Raw genomic sequence first — 23,110 nt, 5'->3', positions numbered from 1 at the left:
CTACATAAACAAATGCTGGAACGCTTCTAAATATTCGCAAAATGTTTTCGCCTCTGTGAATCATGTCGTAATGACTTTGCTATTTGTTTGTCATTCTAGAATAATTCAGTATTTATTCATGGACACACATTTGCAAGACTGGAACGATATTTTAGCCCTCGTTGGTCCCCTATTATCTCGTGATTCGCTTCAATTCAGACTAATTGAGGACTTGTATTCGGCTGTGGATCGAGGCTGCTGAAACTGAACTGTGAACATTTTTCAGATCAAACTGGATGAAACTGGGCATCCATAGTTTCGATTAATAACGATGACTTGGTAAAAGCTAGTGGCCCTTTTGTGCGTCGATTAAGTTCATAAAAATCAGTAAAAATATAAAAAAAAGTATGAATTACAATACATAAAAGAGGTTAAATTTAACTTTAATTTCGGTAAATTTATTTTGCACTAATTTATTCAGAGATAGTTCACAAAATGCAGTTTTGTCCTGTTTTTAAGCATTCTTCGTCTCGGCCTGAGCGAATGGACGGTTGTTCATTTATCTGATTTAGTCATGCTTGCCTTTATATTTTAAAATTTAAATGTGTAGCTGCACTTTGTTGGCACATCGTTTGTTCTTCGCTGTTCTTAGAACTATTACAGCTTTTTGACATGTAAAACATCGCTTATCTCCAAGTTTAGCTCAGACTCGGACTGATTAGCACTTTCCCTCATAATTCTGCACTTACTTATTATTCCTCGAGATGAAGAATCATGGGGGAGTCATGTCCTTTCGATGGTGATGATTTGCAGGATGGTCAGAGATCAGGCTGCTTCGAGCTACTGTTACAATTCTAATTGTTCTGCATAATAATAAGGGCGAAGACCAAAATAAAGCACGAACAAACTGAATGCGAAATTAGTTGCTAAATGGAATTTGCAATAACTCCTCAGTTCAGTGCAATGGTGGGGAGGAGATGATCCGTATTTAAGCGAGGACGGGACGCGAGCAGAGTTCAGTCTGACTTTGACGCTCGATCAGCAAACTTGAAGCTACAATAAAGCATAAAAACCTTACTGCAAATAAAAGTGCGAAATCTGCTTGCAAATAATAATCCAAAGTAAAATAAAAGTTGTGCTAAAAACAGAAAATAGAATGGAAACTGTGCTTCCCATCGTGATTCCGGAGCAAGTGTCCCCACCACGGGGGAGAAAACAGGCCGTGACGAAATCCCCCTCATTCCTCACTACCACCTTCGCAGGTCACACCATGTTCGGTGGAAGTTCGGCCGAACTTATCTCGAATGGGATCAGGAGTAACAGAACGTGCACTATTCAGATCTGTGAGTGGTTTATTTGAGAAAAGTGTAGACTTTTGCAGTATACACATTTTGCGAATTGTTTTACTGAAGATTTTTTCTTTATTTTTTCAGCAAATCATTTAAGCGTTCCGTTAACACTTCCGCATTTCCACTGCTTCGATGGAGGTTTGTACTACCCACTCCCCGCAGTTATCCAACCCGGTACGAGGGAGGCGTGCGTTTTCTCCAAAAATCCGTGAGTGCAAACTTTTGCTTGGAAATATATTCCAATATTTCCGAAAAATTTCTTACTCATCTTTTTTACAATCGTATCCACAGATCCTCTCCCCACGGCGTTATTGGCGTGCTGACCTACCAAATCGGTGACTCTCCGAGGCGCGTCGCGGTCATGTTTTCCGTCGCGTACAACCAACTACAATACCGAAACCACTTCGGAACCGCGATCGTGACGGGTTTCGACTTGGAGAACTCGGCCCTTTTCACCCACTCGGAGGACGAAGAGGAGGACGAGGTCACGCTCCTGTTCGACAGGATGTACCAGGACGCCGACTTTTACCAGCGGGGAGGTCGAGCCCACAGTTTAGCGAATGATGGCGTCCCCATGTGGACGACGGATGGGGCTTATCAAATCCGAGGGACGATGAGCGACAGGGGCAAAGCCATTGTCAAGCTCAACATTTCCACAGCTTAAAAAGGAAAGTGGAACGGAAGATGACAAACCACTTGATATTGTGTATTTTGACCCTGGCCTGGCAAATAAGACGTGATCTGGCACATATCCCACCGGAAATGGTAGCAGATCGACTAGGTGTAGAACGCCCGGGTCGATCGCAGTGATACGTATCGATTGTGACTCGAGCAATGAGAACGAAAACGAACTTAAAGTTTGGCAAGAATTGTGGACAAAGTTTGTAAAGTTGTCGAGTTTTTAAAAAATATATATCGGCAATCTACTAGAATTTACTTATTATTCATCAGAACAGATAAGTAATTTATTTCAGACTTAATTAATACTAGAAAAATGTTTGTGTAATGGATAAGATTTTCGTACTCTAATAAATAAAATATTTATATATGTACATGTAATTCTGAAATTATTATTGAATAGGTAATAGTTTTGTAAATTTATTCGTAGACTGATTTGAGGTTATTTATGTGAAGAAATTAAATAAATTGGGGGGACACGCCTTCATTTGTTTAACTGTAATTGGTCTTGTTCTTGTTACAATTAAATGGTTTAATTGCATCGAGTTATTTACGCTAATTATGGACGAGCCATTAACATGCTGCTTTCATATCGTCATAAAATTCGACACTGGCAATGTAATTGGCTCAATTTCTTTAAGTACGAAATTGCGTAATCTTACAACAATTCCTATTTAGAAATTATTTAGTCTGGCTTTATTTATGCAATACATAATGATGTGACGTATGTACACTTGTAGAAAAGTATATTCTGATCTTGTGGTTGTCTAATTCTTTTAAATGGTAAAAAGAGGATAAAACATCAAAAATACTTTACAAGATTCTAAATTACTCTTTAGAACAATTAATTAAATCGATACCACGAAAACAAAACCACCGCCTAGTATATATGTACATTAACACTTGAACACACCTGCTTAAAATTTTAGGAAAAATACGTGAGACAAATTTCATTTAAGGTATTAAAGTTTTACAAAACAAAAATTTACAAAAACTTTACCAACAATTTACAAAAGAATATTTACGTAAAGTCTAAAATTTTTGTCGTAACACAAATAAAAACGCGACTACCTCATTATATTCCGACACCACAGATCAAAAATTGTCTCTGGTCAATAATCGTCGTCATAAAAAATAATACAAATTAACCTTCCCGATTATCCGTCAAAATCTTTAATGAGATGATTCGACGAAGTATTTGGCTATATAATTAGTGGTCAAGATCAGAGTCCAATTTGAAGATTTATTCTTCCTCCCACTCGGCCAGACCAGACTGAAAGGAGATATGTGGCTGTCAATGAAGGACGGAATTGCATATTGAGCAGAAACAGCGTCATCAATTTCCTAACGAGTTTCGTACTTGTGTGATTAGCTTATTTTAAAATTGTTACACAAGACGAGCCAATAATTACCGTGGTGGTGTTCTCTGGTCGTGCTAATAACTGGCCGAGGAATGGTACCAATTACGGCAGAAATAATTATTTTAACTTCATTTGCAATTTAAACGTGGACAAGAGGTGGAAGATTTTTCTGTCCGGTAATACTAAAGTATTTTTAGTAACAGCCAATTTAATAATTTAATGAAAGCTTAATATATTTTCATGTCTAAATTTTTAAATTGGGAACATAAATTTGAAAAGTGAGATTCTGTTAATTTTGAGTAAATAATTTTCGGCATACAATAGCCATGTAGTTTTCGGCATTAAATTCTACGGGTTGAGGTAATCGGTACTTTGTCCACTACGCTTAACACTTTAATCCTTTATCATAATCACTGGAATTAACTACAATTTTTACGCCCTGCAAACTATAAATCTATGAAATTATTATTAACAATATTATTATTCACTAAAAATTAATACTGGTACTTGACTTACACAAAATTTTGTGTAGTGTAAATTCGCATTTCGTTAATGCGAGTGTGTTGAGTTAAATAATCTTGATTTTTGATCATGGAAACTATAATAAGAGTTTTATAACCTTGAATTTTTTGAACCGTAAGAGCTTAACTGATTGGAATTTAAATTCGTGTGCGTCATAGCTCCGAGAGAACTTTGGTCTGCCATCGTCCCCCCAAAATAGAAATAATTGGTTATGTTGAGGAATTATGATCCGCAATTAAATAATTATTTGGAGGATGGGCTTCCCTGCTAATTGAACCGTTTTTCGAAATGTTAATCTCACCAAGAACAAGGAATTAGAGGAGAAATTGTACTGCACAAAAGTTCTGGGATTAATTAGAGGGTAGCAATTAAGGCGTGTACTTTAATTGGTCACTTTTTAAATGTTCATGTGACTGCGTCGTGCGCAGATTTCGAGTCGTTGGAAAATATTGTTAAAATTCTTCAAAATTTTAGAAAGATTTTCTACGAATTTAGAAAAAAATGCATTATGCACATTTCGAGTGAATGGACACGTTCAATAGTGATGTATGCGAATAGAAATTAAATATTGTTCAAAATTTTGCAAAGATTTGTAAAATTTCTTACTTACACTTGATCCAACAAAAAATCTAGTTGCTTTTTCTCCACTCAAACTCAAACGAAATTTGTTTTTGGCGTAAAGACATTACAAAATTGCATAGCATACATTTCCCGTTTGGACGAGAGTTCGAAAACCATTTTCATGAAAATAATGTTGCCCTAATTTCATACGCATGACACACAAACGGGAAGTAAAATCATTATAATTCTTCTGGTGAAAAATAATGCTTCTTGTGAACTTGGTGGTGTGTAGAATTGTAAATTTACCGTGGGTTCGATTTTTTTTTACTTTATTCCCGGGAAACAGGGAGAAGAAAATCCCGGAAAATTCCAACGGGCTGTAAAAAACGGAACCTGAAACTGCTCGAAAATTCTCGGAAACTTTAAAAATTTCCAAAAAAGTTCAAAAATTTCCACTGCTTTCCCGACAAAACGCGTTTGCACTTTTGCACAACAAATCGAACCCACGAAATTTACTAGAAATCATTAAAAATCTCACGTAGAAAGTGTGCTTATAAATATTTCTATTTCTTTACATATTTCTCAAATATGAAGTACTGTGTATTACCATGTATTTTACAGACATTGTTACTCTGTACAGAAATAAGTGTATTTTATGTGCAAAAACAAATAAATAGATTAGCTATATCTTATCTAAAAAAAAATGAAGTACTGTTATTAATGTCAGTTATATCCAGAAGTACGAGGAAAACTCGCATCTCGACTGGATTTTTCAGCTCTTGTAGAAGATAAAGCTTGCGCTGCAACTCGGGTCAAACACACTGGCGTAGGGGACATCGGCTCGGCTTGACTGCAAGTATTCCAGGTTCAAACCGCAGCACGGTACAGATAAATTTACTTTTTGCAACCTAGTTTTGACCACAATGTTATACCGTTGTATAGGGGGTAAAGTTCTACTAGCAACATAGCCGGACCACCCCCGGGAAGATATTGGGGAGTGGTCAATATCATCATTTTTTCATACTGACCACACCCCCACACGCTGTCGGTGCGGTTTGAATATCCTACTAGTAGAACTTGACCTCTTATGGCAAAGTTAAAAGCATTTTAGTCAAAACTGGCTTGCAAAAATGTAAACTAGCCTCTACTGAGATTTGAACCCGCGTGCTTATGCTACAGACTGAGCCGATGTCCCTTATGCCAGCAATTTGACTCGGGTTGCAGCGCTAGCTTTATCTTCTACAAGAGCTGAAAAATCCAGTCGAGATGCGAGTTTCCCTCCTACTTCTGGATATAACTGACATTACACCTTGAACGAACATCTGTAAATTATTACGAAGTTAAAATAACTTTCATCATAATTTATTTCAGGCGCCGAATTGTTACGATAAAAAATTACGCATAAAATATTTTTTATTGGATTTGCATTCTGCTTCATAAGTGTAAATGACTTGATGATGAAGATTACGTGATAAGTAAGTTCGGGTTTTGGAATATTTAGCAGTCATAGGCCAAGAGTCCTATCAAATTATTATCATTATGTCAAAATTATTACATTACATTAATGAAACCAACTATTCAAAAATTACGAAGGAATTTAAAATCATTTGCATTTATTTTGGCGAAAAGTTCGCTACGCTTTATGTTGAACTTGGTGCATCTACATAACCAGACTAGCAGAATTTCAGAAATTACTCTATATAACTCATTAACAGTTTCATTTCATGACTCAAATTTATCGATGCTTCCCATTGATACATTTCTATTTCCATATGTGGTTTATCCGGACAATTAGGAAGGTACTAAAAATAGAGCTGCATAATAGCCCTTTGCAATCAGAAGGGCATTCATGGGTGAACAAAGAGCATACAAGTTCTGACGTTCCTTATGTAATGGCATGTTTCGTGATTTGATATCCAACAAATGGACGAGAACGAGGTATCACAACAGATCAAAATATTGCACCACACAGGTTTATTGGGTGAGAACCGAGATGAAATGAAATTAAGTTCAGTTGGCAAACCCAACGTGCATGTAAAAATACTAACAAAAAGTGAAATGCAATTCGGTAAACCCAAAAGGAATCAAATATCGACACAACCTGCGTCATCATTTGCATAACAATGGTCTGAACAATCCAACAACAACTGGTGTGCTCAGAATGGTCGTAAATTCTGCTCAAATTGCAGTGTTAAAATCCTCATGAAAACGATTTTATTATTTTCAATGAGTAATTTGCCTTCTGTAAGAATAATAATACTTCAATCTGATGAAATTAAATTACTAACTTTCGTAAACAAGATGATAATTCGCTTGATAATTTCGGGATGGAAAAGTGGTTGAAGACCAATAATCTGTCATGGATCTGGATTAGTGAATTGATACCGTTTTAATTCAGCATGTTCTGGAATTTTCTAATGTAAAGTACAAAATTAGCTTCTTCTATCCACTAAACGCACCACTTTATTTGTTGGAGATCCAGTACGTGCCCATTAATAAAATGCTCACAAACGAGATACGAATCTCTTAATCTGGACCAGCAAATATAAGTTTTATTGATGGAGAACGACATAAAATAATACATTTCTATGTGCATGGGTTGGATTGGAGATAGAAATGTGCATATTTACTGTTCGAGTAAGAGAGTATTGCTAATCCTCAGTTAATAATTTTGTGAATTCTGAATGTGTGAACCAAGATGAAACAGTATCATTTGCAAAAAATTGTTGTATTAAAATCTATAATTGCTACTTTCTCCAAGGCATATATAACGGTTTATATTCATTATTCTAATCCATTAAAACAATGTTCTTTTGGTACGAACGGCAGCATTTCCCACTGCAAATAAGGCTTTCATCAATAGTAGAAATCTAACAATTAATACAGGGGTGGGACAGAAGAAGGAGCCACTTGAATTTTAGGGGTGGCGTGTGATGCACAGTCGCGGCATTTTCAAAATTTGCATATGTCATACCCAGATAGTTAACGAAAATTTAGCACTATTCAGATTTTCCCTACGGTTAAAAATGCCCCTGCAGCACCCCCCAGAGTGCGAGGCACGCATAAAAGTGTTTTCCAAAGACATACTGAGCCAGAGAGCGATTGTTAGAAAATTTGCTGCAAATGGATTTATCGTCGATCGAAAGTACGTTTCTAATGTACTTAAAAACGTTGGAATCAAGCGGAGGGAAAAAGCGGTTAGAGCTCCACCCCCACGGAAAGGATACCCAAGATCCGCTTGAACCAAAAAGTTTATCCGGAAAATCAATTTTTCGCCAAAACGGTAAATCCACCAACTAAAAGTTGCATGGCGAAAATGTTAAACGTTAGTAAGAGAACATTTCTAGAGTCATTCACAATGACCTACAGCAAGTGACTCGTAGGAAATCCCGAGATCATGCTCTCATCCCAACTTATTTCTCACAAAATATCAGCCTACACGAAGGATTTTAAAAAAAGTTTGGGTATAACAATTATTCCTACTTTGGAAACTCTCGTTAGTTCCTCTGATATCAATCCGATGTTTTTTTTGGATTCGAGTACTTAAAACAGAGCCTTCTTGAAAGGAAAACGCGTGCGTTTTGATGCACTTTGGAAAAGTGTTCAGGACGAGTGGTGCAGAATCACTCTGAAAATTGTGTCAAAGGTCATGACTGGTTGGAAAAATCGACTGAGGCTCGTTAGATAAACTAAAGGGCTTCACACTGAACCAATTACCAAACTTCACAAACGAATAATAAGGCCGGAATAAATTTAGGCAAAGTGGCTCCTTCTTCTGTCCCACCCCTCTGTAATTTATTAATAAATCATTCACAGCAAATTACTACCGGCACTTCACATATTCAAAATTTTATTAAAAACTAATTTTCCATTTCATTCATGCGAGTGTGTTGTGCTTCATCTCAAAATCTTCAAATTTTAAACATTTAAACCGTAAGAGTTTAACGGATGGGAATTTAAATTCGCGTGTTTCGTACCTTCGAGACGAATTTTGGTCAGGCGTCGTCCTCCCAAAATAGAAATAATTGGTAGAGTTGAGGAATTATGATCCGCAATTAAATAATTATTTGGAGGATGGGCTTTCCTGCTAATTGAACCGTTTTTCGAAATGTTAATCTCACCAAGAACAAGAAGTACGAGGAGAAATTGAAATATACAAAAAAGTCTGGGACTAATTAGTGTGTAGCAATTAAGGCGTGTACCTTAATTGGTCACTTTTTTAAAATGCTGGTGTGATTGCGTCTTAAGTATGCAGATTTCGAGTGGATGGACACGTGCAACTGTGACGTATACGAATAGAAATTAAATGTTGTTTAAAATCCTTTTAACTTTTATTACCTAATTCTTACTTACACTTGATCCAACAAAAAATCGAATTGTTTTTTCTCTATATAAACTAAATCCTTATTTGTTTTTGGCGTAAAGACATTACATTACAAAATTGTATAGCATACATTTAGACAAAATGCTTTTGCACGTTTGCCCAACAAATCGCACGAAATTTGCTGGAAATAACCAGAAAGTGTGCATAAAATGTTTCTATTTATGTATATCTTTCTCCCAAATGAAGTTTTTTTTTCAAGGAGGGAAAAATCTGAGATTTATTCAGAGCTGAAAACTCTCTTAACAATTTATTTTAGACGTCGAGTCATTACATACGATTCAAAATTTTGCATACAATATTTTTTACTCGATTTACTCTAAGCGTAAATGATTGATGACAAAAATCGCGTAATTAGCTATTTTCGACATATTATAAAAATTATTCTCAATCCAATCAACCATTTAACAATTACGAGGTATTTAAAATCATATGGAGTTATATATTTTGACGAAAAGTACGCTGCACTTTATGATCCTGTTGAACTTGGTATATGTATATATAACCAGACCAGCATAATTTCAGGATTTGCTCTCAATCATTAACAGTTTCACTTCATACCTCGAATTTGTCGATGTTTTATATTTCTGTATCTATTTCTGTCCATATGTGGTTTATCCGGACAATTAGGAACGTAGTAAAAATAGAGCTGCATAATAGGCCCGTCGTGTAATCAGGAGGACATCATGTGTGAACAAATGCATAAAAGCTTTGACGTTCCTACGTAATGGCATGTTCCGTGATTCGATATCCAACAAATGGACGAGAATGAGGTATCCCAACAGATCAAAACATTGCACCAAACAGGTTTATTGGGTGAGAACCGAAATGAAATTAAGCTCAGTTGGTAAACCCAACGTGCATGCAAAAATACTAACAAAAAGTGAAATGCAATTCGGTAAACCCAAAAGGAATCAAATATCGACACAACCTGCGTCATCATTTGCATAACAATGGTCTGAACAATCCAACAACAACTGGTGTGCTCAGAATGGTCGTAAATTCTGCTCAAATTGCAGTGTTAAAATCCTCATGAAAACGATTTTATTCTTGTCAATTTGCCTTATGGGAGAATAATAATACTTCAGTCTGCAGAAAATTAATGGACAATTTTCGTAAACAAGATGATAATTCGCGAGGTAATTTCGGGATGAAAAGTAGTTTAAAATAATCTGGCAGGGATCTGGATTAAGGAATCGATACCGTTTTAATTCATCATGTTCTGGAATTTTGTAATTCAGCGAACAAACTACAGTGCGTGCCCACTAATAAAATATTTACCAACGAAATGCACCACATCGCGAAAAACAACGTCAATGCGAATCTCTTAATCTGGACCAGCCAATATAATTTTTATTGATGGAGATCGACGCAAACTGTTAAATTGTCATGCCCGGGATTGTGGATTAGTATTTATTTTATATTTTTATGCATATTCATTTACTGGACGAACGAGAGAATGATGGCATTAATTTTCGGTTAATGACTTTGCGAATCTTGAGCGACCAAGGTGCATCAGTTTCAAATGCAAATAATTTGTCATTAGTTGAAATAATGGCACTTTCTCTACGCTTAGATACGTGTAAGATTGGTTTAATCAATTAATCTAATCACTGGAATCAGCTAAATCTATTAAATTATTACAAAAACTAATCATTTGGCAAAAATTAATATCGCCGTTTTAGCTACTCAAACTTTTGTCGAATGTAAACTGTTCATTTCCTTCGTGTGAGTTTGTGAGTGTTTCATACCCTTTAAATTTGTGAACATGGTAACCGTAAGAGTATAACGGATTGGAATTTATAAATTCGCGTGCGTATCATCGAGAAAATTTTGGTCAGGACAGGAGCCGTCCTCCCAAAATAGAAATAATCGGTAGAGTTAAGGAATTATGATCCGCAATTAAATAATTATTTGGAGGATGGGCTTCCCAGCTAATTGAACCGTTTTTCGAAATGTTAATCTCACCAAGAACAAGAAGTTAGAGGAGAAATTGTAATGCACAAAAGTTCTGGGATTAATTAGAGGGTAGCAATTAAGGCGTGTACTTTAATTGGTCACTTTTTTAAAATGTTGGTGTGACTGCGTCGTACGCAGATTTCGAGTGGACACGTGAAAAAATGACGTATATAAGATGAAATTAAATGTTCAAAATTCTTCCAATTTTTTTACGAATTTTTTTATGAATTTAAAAAATACTTGATAAATTTCTAATATATGAATCATCATTGCTTGTGTAGCTACATTGTTGCATGCAATTTAAATTTGGTGCTGGATGCTTCATTACCGGTTCAATTCCAAAATTTTATAATATTTTTTATTCATCCATGCTGATTGACTGATTGATTAAAGTTTTTATAAATGGTGTCGTCTAATCCCCTTTAAAATGTATGTATCTTGGTTTATCTGATTAAACAATATTAAGCATTATAATAATTTTCTTGAGCCGCAAAGTCGAAGATTTGTATTAAAACGCAAATCAAGTTTTTATATAGCCGTGCGTGACATGAAATAAGAGTTCAAGACAATCGAATCTATTGATTACATACTGGGGTAAATACCGACATATATTTAGCAGATATTGAGTGACATCTGCTAAATGGCATTAATTACATGACCGGGTTAGGTTCATTTAAATTAAATTACTTTTGAATTTATTTTGCACTCGAAAAACTTGATGTCTCGATTTTAACTATTACGACAAAAAAAATTTCAAAATCACGAGGTAAAATCATGTGCAATTATTTTATGGAAAATTTCCATCAGCTTTATGATTCTGTTGAACTTCGTGGTATACATAACCAGACCAACAGAATTGCAGAATTTATTGCAAATCGTGAAAAAATCCTACCTAGATAATTAGAACCAGTGGGTGTATGCCTATATTTCTATTTCTGTCCATGTGTGGTTTATCCAGACAATTACGGAGGTACTAAAAATAGAGCTGCATAATAGCCCTTTGCAATCAAGAAGGCATTCATGTGTGAACAAAGAACATAAAAGTGTTGTCCTTCTTTACGTAACGGCTTGATCCGTGATTTGATGTCCAAGTAGAGACGAGAATCAGTTACGTCATGACCAAAACAAGATTTATTTTGTACTTGTGAAATGAAAACCGAAATGAAATTAAGCTCTCATTTGGCAAACCCAAAGGGAATCAAATACTGCCGACAGAAGGGAAAGATATACATAAATACGTCATCATCCACGTGAGAACAATGGTCGGAACAATCGGTCAACAACTGCACATACTAAAAATGCTCATAAACACTGTTCAAATTGCATTGTTAAAGTACTCATGATTTATTTTATTCCTTCCAATGAGTAATTTGCCTTCTGTGACAATAATAATACTTCAATCTACTCAAATTAAATAGCCATCTTTCGTAAACAAGATGATAATTCGGGATGAAAAAGTTGTTGAAAAATAATCTGGAATCGATCTGGAATAGTGAATTGATACCGTTTTAATTCATCATGTTCCGGAATTTTCTAATGTAGAGAACAAACACGCTTCTTCTACCCATTAAACTCCACCACTTTATTTGTTGGAGATCCAGTACGTGCCCACTAATAAAATGTTTACCAACGAAATGCAACCACACCACGAAAAACAACGTCAATGAGAATGAGAATCTCTTAATCTGGACCAGCCAATATAATTTTTATTGATGGTGAGCGACGTAAAATGTTAAACTACGCCATGGCCTGGATTGTGGATTAGAATATTTTTATGCATATTCATTTACTGGACGAGTAGGGAGAGAGTGATGACGTTAATGCTCAGTTAATGACTTTATAAATCTTCGTATCGAGGTTGGAAAGAGGACCTAATTGTTTTTCCAACATGAGTCTAAATTCAGTATCATATGTATGATTTTCAACATGTTTACCAATTTGCATCACAACTTTAGTTGATAAGGCACGAATTGATGTTCTGTTTATGCACGACGTGATGGTTCATAAGTCAGATAAGATGTGACACACCCACGAAATCGGCAATTCACCTAAGTTTAGGAAGTCGTTTAAATATATTCCCATCCTGCCAATATTTCGGAAATGTTTAGTAATAAGTTACATACTAATTTTCCATAAATTTTCGTGACCTGAAAAATATTTTATTTTATGTATAAACATTTTGTAATATAAATAATCTTAATAATCGTGCGATTGAAATTAATATGCTTACAACTTTTTTTTTTAATTTCGTATAAATATTTAACCGAAATATTTAACCACCGATAAAAAATTGCTGACGAATTTGTTTTGTGACGAATTATGCCTTCCCGACCCTAATTACGACACTTTTCTGCGTATCCAACGCACTTCCGGGTTCTTACTGCTTTTAGTATTAATTATTATGATGGTGAAATAACTCAACAAAGCTGTTAGGGATGTTGGCTCCCAACGAGCAATTGTGTGAAAGTTAGTGTTTTGAAATTTGTGGATGGTTTGTGAAGGTAGAAACTGAACGGCAGAGTTTCTGTGCGGATAGCGAGACTGCACAGAAGTGTGTATGAATGGAGTTTCTGTGCGGATGGCGAGATTGCACAGAAGTGTGTATGTGGAGTTTCTGTGCAGTGTAATGATGCGGCACAGAAATGGATCTGTCCAAAATGTAAGAATGGACAGATTGTGAATGAGGCAACTTGAGACGATAGGAGATTAATTGAATTAGTCTAAAACACGCTAAATTGAAATACATTTACATTTCTGAACAAAAGCATTTGACAACTCCCGAGATATCTTAAAATGAGTTCGACGCAACGACACACTTTTACAATTACTAAACTCCTTATTTATTCCCACTCAAACCCCCAATTAACGTGACGAAGTGCTTTGGAGGAGACAAGATCTGACGAGCCCTGCTTTGACTACTGAGAATAATGACTTGATAAGTTTGACCAGAACTACTACTAGAAATCTTGCCTCAGCTGAGAAAAGTAAACAAACCTGCCCTTTTCTGATATAATTTCCCCAAACAACGAGAAACCCCCACTCTAATATACTACCTATCTGTATTGAGGGTGGACAACCAACCAACAACACATAACCAAGACCGGACAACCAGATCTCGTACTACTACTTACGCTACCGCTGCTGACTTGATGGTTGCAGGCTCCCTCGCTGCTTGGCAACCCTCGATCTGGTCACTCCGCACGACTACTCGCAGCGAATTCCCAACTCGAGGCTACTCCTTTGTAACACCCCGAGCCTAACTAATTACAACTTTACACATAAAATTACTAGCTATCCTACTAATTAACTATACGATATTTTTATTACTACTTGCTATTACTATTTACTTACTAATTATGCATTAACATCCTTCAAAATATAACTAGCACGCACACACTGAGGCATCAACTTATATACATATATCACAGTTTAATGAAAAGCAATTATTAGATTTTGTAAATTGACGATGATAAGTAAACTGATTAGAAGCTGAATTACATATTGAATAGAATTGCGATTTTACAATAATACTGATTTCTCAATCTTTAAGATTTCCTGGACCTAGTGCAGCATTTGGTTTCTGTATTTAACAAGCCAGACGAACTTCAAGTCAAAACACTGGATAAGGAAAGATTTAGGAAATCAACAGATTTATTTATTTACAAACTGCAGACCTCGTTTAGGTCGTTTTATTTTTCAAGGTTTCACAAGTAAGTAAGCCTTATTTATTGTGTGGGTGGTGCTTAAATAGCACTTTGTGTATGGACTTATTCATAGGTTTTTGTTTGCTAATAAATAAATGAAACATGAATCTCAATGAAGTATGTGCACATGCAGATCGTCTGTGATGGTGACACACGCTCATAAAACTAACTTAACATACATAATGTTTGTTTTATGTATGTCCAAATTTCGAAATGGCATTCTGAGTCAAAACACTGGATGAGGAAAGCTTCAAGAAATCTGCACATTTCGTTCCATTCATTTTATGAATAAAACTATGAATAAAATGCATCAAATAGTTCATTTGAAATTATAAATTCAAATTGCAATTGAAAATACCATAAAAATATTGTATAATTACAATATCTATGAATTATTTATCAATTTGACCTATCGCATTGCAACACAGGTTCAGATATTATTTTCTGCATAATATTTACCTCGACTCAAAACTTGTGCACTAAATATTGCAATGCAAATAAAATTGCACTTATCGTTAAAACGACTTCGCAATAATTTGAGTTGAATTGATTATCCAAATTTCTTCTAGTCACGAGGCAATAAAGATTAAGTTGTGGTTTATTTATGCGAGTCTTGAGATGATGAAGGATGTCGCAATGGCTAAATTTGTCCAGAATATGGAATAATAAAAACACTGTCGAAAGTGTATATTATCATATCGTCATTTCACTTATTTTTGATAAGGTAAGCATGCATGAAAAGTACAACGCACGTTTTAAGACAACACAAAGAAAGTTATTAATACGTAAGTTTAAATACGCCCCAAAATTTTATCTTATGAGCTTGCAAAATATTTGTTTTTGCTAATGTACAAAATTTGCAAAAAATTTCAAGTGAAAGTTAAATGCCGCTGATAATTTTTAGTGAAATAATTACGACAGTTCGTACAATAGATGCTTCGTCCGATTCCAATAAAAGGCAAAAAGACTGAATTTAGAACAGCTCGTAATTTTTTTATCTCTGCTCCAAAATCCATTTCCTTGACTGAACTTAATGTTTGTTTTATACACATATTTGAAAATATCGTGAATGAACCATTCCAAAACAAAACACTGGATCAAGAAGGATTTAAGGACGTCTCGTTCCATTCAGTTGATTTGTGATTGCAAAAATTCTATCGGTATTCTTAATGGGTTGCTTTGCGATCCTGTATATTTTTATATCCTCATTGAACGAGCAGCACAGAATTGGATGTTCAGTAAAGTGATGAGACACACACGCACTGGGCGTGATTCTTTGTTTTTGTCTGTCGTGGCAAGGTCGAATGCGTTCAGATGGATTTTAATTGAAAAATATGGAGCTCTGATATTATTAAGTGATCTAAAACCAAGGAGAAATTGCTTGGGGAGGAAGCGAGCTCCACTTTTTTTGGAGAGATGACGAAGAAAATATAAGAAAAGAATAGCATAATAATAATCTGCAGACGAGAAATATGCGGTTTATGTACAATTTGCTTAACTTCGATCAAGGGATTAGGTTAGAACTGGACTATTTTTCTGGATGCGATTTTAGTTCTGCCAGAAAATTAACAGGGATGAAATTAGCCTGAATATTTTGCAAATGTAATTTTTGATTGGAAATATGCTCCCCGGTTTGTGTATATTTTTGGCCAGCTACAAATTTCTGAAAATAATAATGTAATTTCTTTCCAGAAAAGGTTTATGTACACGTGCTGGGTTTCGAAATTGCAAAAACACAAATCTTTATTAAAATATCGTACAAAAAAAGCTTGTGTACACAAACTTCCCACGTTAATTTCCAGCACGAATAACTTTAATCTCGGCAACATATACATACAAACTTGGACAATATTGCAAAATGCAAACAAAATCGGGTGCGCAACAATTCGAGTTAAACTGGTTACCCATCCAGAGTTCTTCTCGCCACGTGTCCCAAAAAAATTAAGTTGTATGTAAATATACATAAAGTTTACGTAAAGGTTACGACGAGTGATGTTGCAATGCGTATGTAAATTTGTCCAAAATATGTAATTAAGAAAACACGTCATCCTGCAATAGTTGAGCAGTACAGGTCTCATTTTATGTGCGGAATGAGAATGAAAATTCGCATTTATTACATGAAAATATCTGCATAAACTCCACACTTTTATAAATCTGGTATAATCAGGCAGGTATTGATTTCTCGGAGTTAAAGTTGCTATTGCTTGGTATTAAAATTATCCGTAAAAAATTTTAATCAATATGGTAATACTGAAAACTGACTTGTCAATACCACTGGTAGAATCATATATGAATACCGCTTGGTATTAGTTTAATACTGGATTTCTAAGAGTGTATGATTAATTAGGAGTCCGTTTAATTTCTATGCTGCCCAGAACTGCGTACAGCTAAAGATTATAGACCAATTTCATTACAAAATAAATACTGGAACGCTTCTAGTCACAAATTATTTTCGTCTCTTTAAATCCTGTCGTAATGACTTTGCTATTTTGTTTGTCATTCTAAAATAATTCAGCATTTATTCATCGTCACATATTTGCAAGACTGGAACGATATTTTAGCCCTCGTTGGTTGCGTTCATATTATCTCGTGATTCGCTTCAATTCAAACTAATTGAGGACTTGTATTCGGCTGTGGATCGAGGCTGCTGAAACTGAACTGTGAACATTTTTCAGATCAAACTGGATGAAACTGGGCATCCATAATTCCGACGAATTAATAACGATGATTTTGCAGAGGAGGATTGTACCAACAAGAAGAATGAACAAGGGAGGAAGTTCGCAGTTTGTTTGGATTTTGCACTTCGTAAGTGCGATTAGTTTTAAAGGTGGGATTTCCTTTGATACGGTGTCTCGTAAAACGGGAGGCAGAATATTTAAATTGCTTGAATCGAGATGCGAAAAGTCACACGTTTTAAAATTAATACGGGAAAAAATATATGCGAACTTTAAAAAAATGCAAATCGGATAGATCACATACATTGATTTAGATTTAGACCTGCTTCTCTAAATAGCTGCACTTTTTTCTAGTGCGTATCATTATCTTGTAAATTATTACAGCATTTTGTCATGTAAAATATCCCTGAGCCTCCCACTTTAGCTCAGACTCGGGCTGATTAGCACTTTCCCTCATAATTCTGCACTTACTTATTATTCCTCGAGATGAAGAATCGCAGGGGAGTCATGTCCTGTCGATGGTGATTATTTGCACGTTGGTCAGAGATCAGGCTTCCTCGAGCTACTGTTACAATTCTAATTGTTCTGCATAATAATGAGAACGACGACCAAAATAAAGCACGAACGAACTGAATGCGAAATTAGTTGCTAAATGGAATTTGCAGTAAGTTGAGTTTAGCTACTGCTGGGATGATCCGGTATTTAGCCGAGGACGAGACGCGAGCAGAGCTCAGTCTGACTTGGACGCTTGATCAGCAAACTTGAAAGCTTGTGAACCCATCCGCAAATAAAAGTGCGAATTTGTATACTTGCAAAATATTCCCCTACGAAGTTCTACGAAGGGACAAATTAGATAATCAAATTTGTTTAAAAAACAGAAAATAGAATGGAAACTGTGCTTCCCATCGTGATTCCGGAGCAAGTGTCCCCACCACGGGGGAGAAAACAGGCCGTGACGAAATCCCCCTCATTCCTCACCACCACCTTCGCAGGTCACACCATGTTCGGAGGAAACACTGCGGAAATCATTTCCAATGGAATCAGAAGCAATAGAACGTGTACTATTCAGATCTGTGAGTGATTTATTTGAGAAAACAGAACAACATAATCAATGTGTTGTAAAAAAGAAGTCGAAAATTTTGCGATTTGTTTTACTGAAGATTTCTTTCCTAATTTTTTCAGCAAATCATTTAAGCGTTCCGTTAACGCTTCCACATTTCTACTGTTTCGACGGAGGTTTGTACTACCCACTCCCAGCAGTTATCCAACCCGGTACGAGGGAGGCGTGCGTTTTCTCCAAAAATCCGTGAGTGCTAATTGAGATTTTTCTTGGAAATATATTCCAATATTTCCGAAAAATTTCTTACTCATCTTTTTTACAATCGTATCTACAGATCCTCTCCCCACGGCGTTATTGGCGTGCTGACCTACCAAATCGGTGACTCTCCGAGGCGCGTCGCGGTCATGTTTTCCGTCGCGTACAACCAACTACAATACCGAAACCACTTCGGAACCGCGATCGTGACGGGTTTCGACTTGGAGAACTCGGCCCTTTTCACCCACTCGGAGGACGAAGAGGAGGACGAGGTCACGCTCCTTTTCGACAGGATGTACCAGGACGCCGACTTTTACCAGCGGGGAGGTCGTGCCCACAGTTTGGCCAATGACGTCGTCCCCATGTGGACGACGGATGGTGCTTATCAAATCAGAGGGACGATGAGCGACAGGGGCAAAGCGATCGTTAAGCTTAATATATCTTTGACGTAAAGTCACCATTTTTTCGAATGACTGAATCATAATTTACCCACGTTTCCGTTAATCTCATTAGTTAAGTTTGCATTTATTGTAAGGTTACTTTTGTAACTGCATTTTGCACTTTTGCGAAACGACTCACAAATCCTTACTTACTATTTTATCTATTATTGATTTGATGATTTTATTCCGCAATTCTTGGCCAATATTTGGCCGAGAATAACAATTAAGTTTTAACTTTGCAGACAAATCAACAAATTATATTTTTATGGACTAATTAATTTTAGCTAATTAAAGGATGTTATTTAATTAATAAAAAAGATATCTTAAGTACAAACATTTTTAATTTATTATTTTTTTGCATATTACGGTTTGTTTTATTTATTTCACAAATTATTCTTTTACGAAGGAAATTATTCGTAAAAAGAAGCTTATGTAACGCAATTTCTGAAAATGTGAAACAACCCTTAAACGTTAACGCTCGCATTGAAATTAATTGAATTTCCTTCCATTACGCTTTCGATATGTTTTGAATAATTTAATTCCCAATTTCTTTCTCTAAAATACGATTTGTGACTTTATTGCTTATCAAAAATTGCAAAATCGGAATTACCATTCAAAATTCGCTTTTCCTATAAATGCATTTTCCCAACGTGATAAAATGCAAAGTAGTTAAATTATCCCACTCAATATGACAATCAGATTTATTCAGACTTCAATATGTAATATGCAAATATTTTTATTCAAATATTTATTCATTTACAATTACGGTAACAAAAATTTATCGAGTAGATATGTTTCCTGGGTTTGAACTCAAACCATCACCCGTGTAAAAATTTTATGGTGCACTATCGCGTCATGACCTCAAAATCGCATCCAGATAATCCAGTTCGAACCCCTTGAGTGCAGTTGCATCTTATGCAAATTGCAACTCAAACGGTAAATTTTCTCTTCTGCAGATGAATTATTATTCTGTTCTATTCTTACTTTACATATGTTTTCGCCGTCATCTCTCAAAAAAAGTGGACCTCACTTCCTCATAAAGTAATTTCTCCTTGCTTTTTTAAATCTCTTAATCAAAGCTCCATATTTTTCAATTAAAATCCATCTGAACTCATTCGACCTTGATTCGACAGACGAAAACAAACAATCACGACCAGACCGTGTGTCACCATTATTTTTGCTTAACTGAACATCTAATTCTTTGCTGCTCGTTCAATGGGGATACAAAAATATACATACAGGATCATAAAGCAACCCATTAAGAACCGAGTTTTGCATGCAACCACGAGTAAAATAAATGAAACGAGATGCGAAAACAGTGGAGATTTCTGGAATTTGTAGTCGTTTAGCTTGTAATAGTTCAATCGCTATGTTTCGAAATGTGTGTATAAAATACTATAAAACATACATTACGTTTAGTCAAGGAAATGCATTTTGCAACAGAAATCACGTCAAAAATGTAAAAGATTCAATCTGAGAGGTAGTGTTGCCGGTGAATTTAAAATAAGTTGTTGGCCTTAAATACACTATAAATTGTCACCAACTTGCGAAAAATTTAATCTTTAAGCATTCTTGGACTCCCAGATAAGTTTGGTACAAGTTTCAAATAACTACAAAAATTCTACCTTTTTAATTTAAAATCGAGTGTTTCAACTTATATATAAATAACTGTCTTCATGTTATTTGTCTTGATGCTTATCGTGCGTCGTGCTTATCATCCATGCATACCCTATCAAATATAAGTGAAATGACGACATGATAATATATACTTTCGACAGTGAGAGCTGACAGTGTTTTTATTATCCCACATTTTGGACAAATTTCGACTTTACAACATCATTCATCATCTCAAGCCTTACATAAACTACAACTTAATATTTATTGCCGCGTGACTAGTAGAAATTTGGATAATAAATTCAACTAAAATTATTGCGAAGTAGTTTCAATTTCAACTGCAATTTTGTTTGTAATTTATGCACAAGTTTTGTGTCGACGTAAATATTTGAGAAAACATAATTGCAACAACTATAATATGTATAATAGGTTGCCAACCTAAGGTTGGGTGATAAACTGGCACTAATTGATAAATCATAAATCTTTTTCTTAGATGAGGCCATAGTTACTATATGGAAAAAAATCATCTAAGTAAGCATTCACTACAGTTTTGAAAAGCTTAATTTTTTCAGATCTCCGTCGATTTCCATCTGATTTTAATGAAATTAGTGTCCAGAGTTAATTATGGCAAATTAGAATTGAACTACCGAACGGGAGGCTAAAATGTTGACCTGTTTCTGAGATATGCAGCAAAAACACCATCAAAAATGTGTTTTTGGGAAATTAGAAAAAAATGAAGACATGTATGCTAAATGTAAATGGGAAAAAAGTTGATAAATATTTTTTAGAAAAATACAAAATTAAAACACCCAAAATCGGTTTAAAACTGAGAAAGTTTTGATGGTGGTCAAATATCACCTCTCCCACCACCAAGTTTAGTTGCTAAGGCCCGCCGATCACCCAGCAAAGTGATTATCAAGAGTTGAAAGCCCTTTATAAGATCGTTACGTCCGTCTGTCTGTTAGTCCGATAACTTCTGAACGAAAGGACTTGAAATTTTGAACGTAAACTCCTAACGTCAATAGACAGGACGAGTTCATAGATGGACACTGTAGATCACACCCTTCAATGTCAAAAGGTCATGAAATGTCATTCAAAGGTCAAATTGCATTGTCAAAAGCACGCTTAACGGATTTTTAACGCTGAATATGACCCTGCGACACCCCAACAACCGAGTAGAGGAGGAATCAATTGAATTAAATTTCTTTTAAATGACACCCTACATGCAAATTAAGGCTCAACTTAATATTTAAGTTTAGACCTCACCCCCTAGCGCTGTGGGGGGTGGTCCGATTGACCCCATTATCTAACCCAACTGAGAACTAAAAACTAGAAGCACAATGACGAAAACTTTGATTATATTGAGTCATTCTGGAGATATTATGCCCACGGGCGAACAAAACTATCACAATAAGCACCTAATGCTACTTAATAAATTGCTTTTTAATTCGATTAAAAACTTCGAAATAAACTAAACCCTAAAAAGGAAAGCTTAGATGAGACAAGGAAGTGCGATAAAAAGTATTTAATAAATTTTTTCTCCTGTGAATGATATAGAATTTTAAGATTTCCAGCATCAGCGCCTCATTTCATTCAATACATTATACTATAACTATCAAATTTTAAATATAATTCCGATACATAGTAAAATCATTTAATAACTGTTCCTGTCGCTAAAAATGATGAATTCTTATAAATGTGATCAGAAATTTGATACTGCTCTATTCAATTTAATTACATATCATATATGTACATGGTATTGAATGGAATGGGGCGCTGATGTTGGAAATATTAAAATTCTATATCATTCACAGGAGAAAAAATTTATTAAATACTTTTTATCGCACTTCCTTGTCTCATCTAAGCTTTCCTTTTTAGGGTTTAGTTTATGGTTATAAAATATTTGTATGATATTTGCAATACAATTTGAATTTGCAATTGAAAATGAACAATTTGATGCATTTTAGTCGTGGGTACGAATAAAATGAAGGGAACAAGATGTGCAGATTTCTTGAATCTTTCCTCATCCAGTGTTTCGACTTGGGATGATATTTCGAAATGTGGACATACATAAAACAAACATTACGTTAAGTTAGTTTTATGCACGAGTGTCACCATCACAGACGATCTGCATATTATGCACATACTTCATTGAGATTCATGTTACATTTATTTATTAGCAAACAAAAAACTATGAATAAACACATACACTGTGCTATTTAAACATCACCCACACAATAAATACGATTTACTTACTTATGAAACCTTGAAAAATAAAACAAATTTAAAGAGGTCTCCAATTTGTAAATAAATCTTAATTTCTTAAATCTTTCTTTGTCCAGTGTTTTGACTTGAACGGTATCGTCTGGCTAATTAAGTGCAGAAACCAAATGTAACATTAAGTCCAGGAAATGAACAAAGATTCAAAAATAAGTATATTCTAAAATCTCAATTTTGGTCAAATTTCAAGACATCAAATCAATCTAATGTTTCTTTTTCGTTAAACAAAATCAAAAAGTTTATCATCGGCAGTTAAATAGTTCATTCTATGAAATTCAAAACTAGATGATGT

The 23,110-nt window shown here is 35.1% G+C and overlaps 2 protein-coding genes across 3 annotated transcripts; both read left to right on the top strand.

Moving 5' to 3' along the window:
• Positions 1 to 983: 983 nt before the first annotated feature.
• Positions 984 to 2,508, top strand: LOC110860545 (tereporin-Ca1). The gene is made up of 3 exons (XM_022109604.2): positions 984 to 1,322; positions 1,413 to 1,536; positions 1,620 to 2,508. The coding sequence occupies exons 1-3, from the start codon at positions 1,136 to 1,138 to the stop codon at positions 1,990 to 1,992; spliced, it is 684 nt and encodes a 227-aa protein (XP_021965296.1). The 5' UTR covers positions 984 to 1,135; the 3' UTR covers positions 1,993 to 2,508.
• A 15,334-nt stretch (positions 2,509 to 17,842) lies between these two features.
• Positions 17,843 to 19,260, top strand: LOC110860544 (tereporin-Ca1). 2 transcript variants are annotated; one of them, XM_035860454.1, is made up of 4 exons: positions 17,843 to 17,962; positions 18,048 to 18,242; positions 18,352 to 18,475; positions 18,564 to 19,260. In XM_035860454.1, the coding sequence occupies exons 2-4, from the start codon at positions 18,056 to 18,058 to the stop codon at positions 18,934 to 18,936; spliced, it is 684 nt and encodes a 227-aa protein (XP_035716347.1). In that variant the 5' UTR covers positions 17,843 to 17,962; positions 18,048 to 18,055; the 3' UTR covers positions 18,937 to 19,260. The 2 variants fall into 2 exon arrangements, with proteins under 2 accessions (XP_035716347.1, XP_021965295.1); XM_022109603.2 differs by having other exon boundaries at positions 17,889 to 18,242.
• The last annotated feature ends 3,850 nt before the right edge of the window (positions 19,261 to 23,110 follow it).

This window comes from Folsomia candida, unplaced genomic scaffold (genome assembly GCF_002217175.1).
Source record: "Folsomia candida strain VU population unplaced genomic scaffold, ASM221717v1 Fcan01_Sc033, whole genome shotgun sequence".
Lineage (NCBI taxonomy): Eukaryota > Metazoa > Arthropoda > Collembola > Entomobryomorpha > Isotomidae > Folsomia > Folsomia candida.
This window is presented reverse-complemented; position numbering and strand designations above follow the sequence as displayed.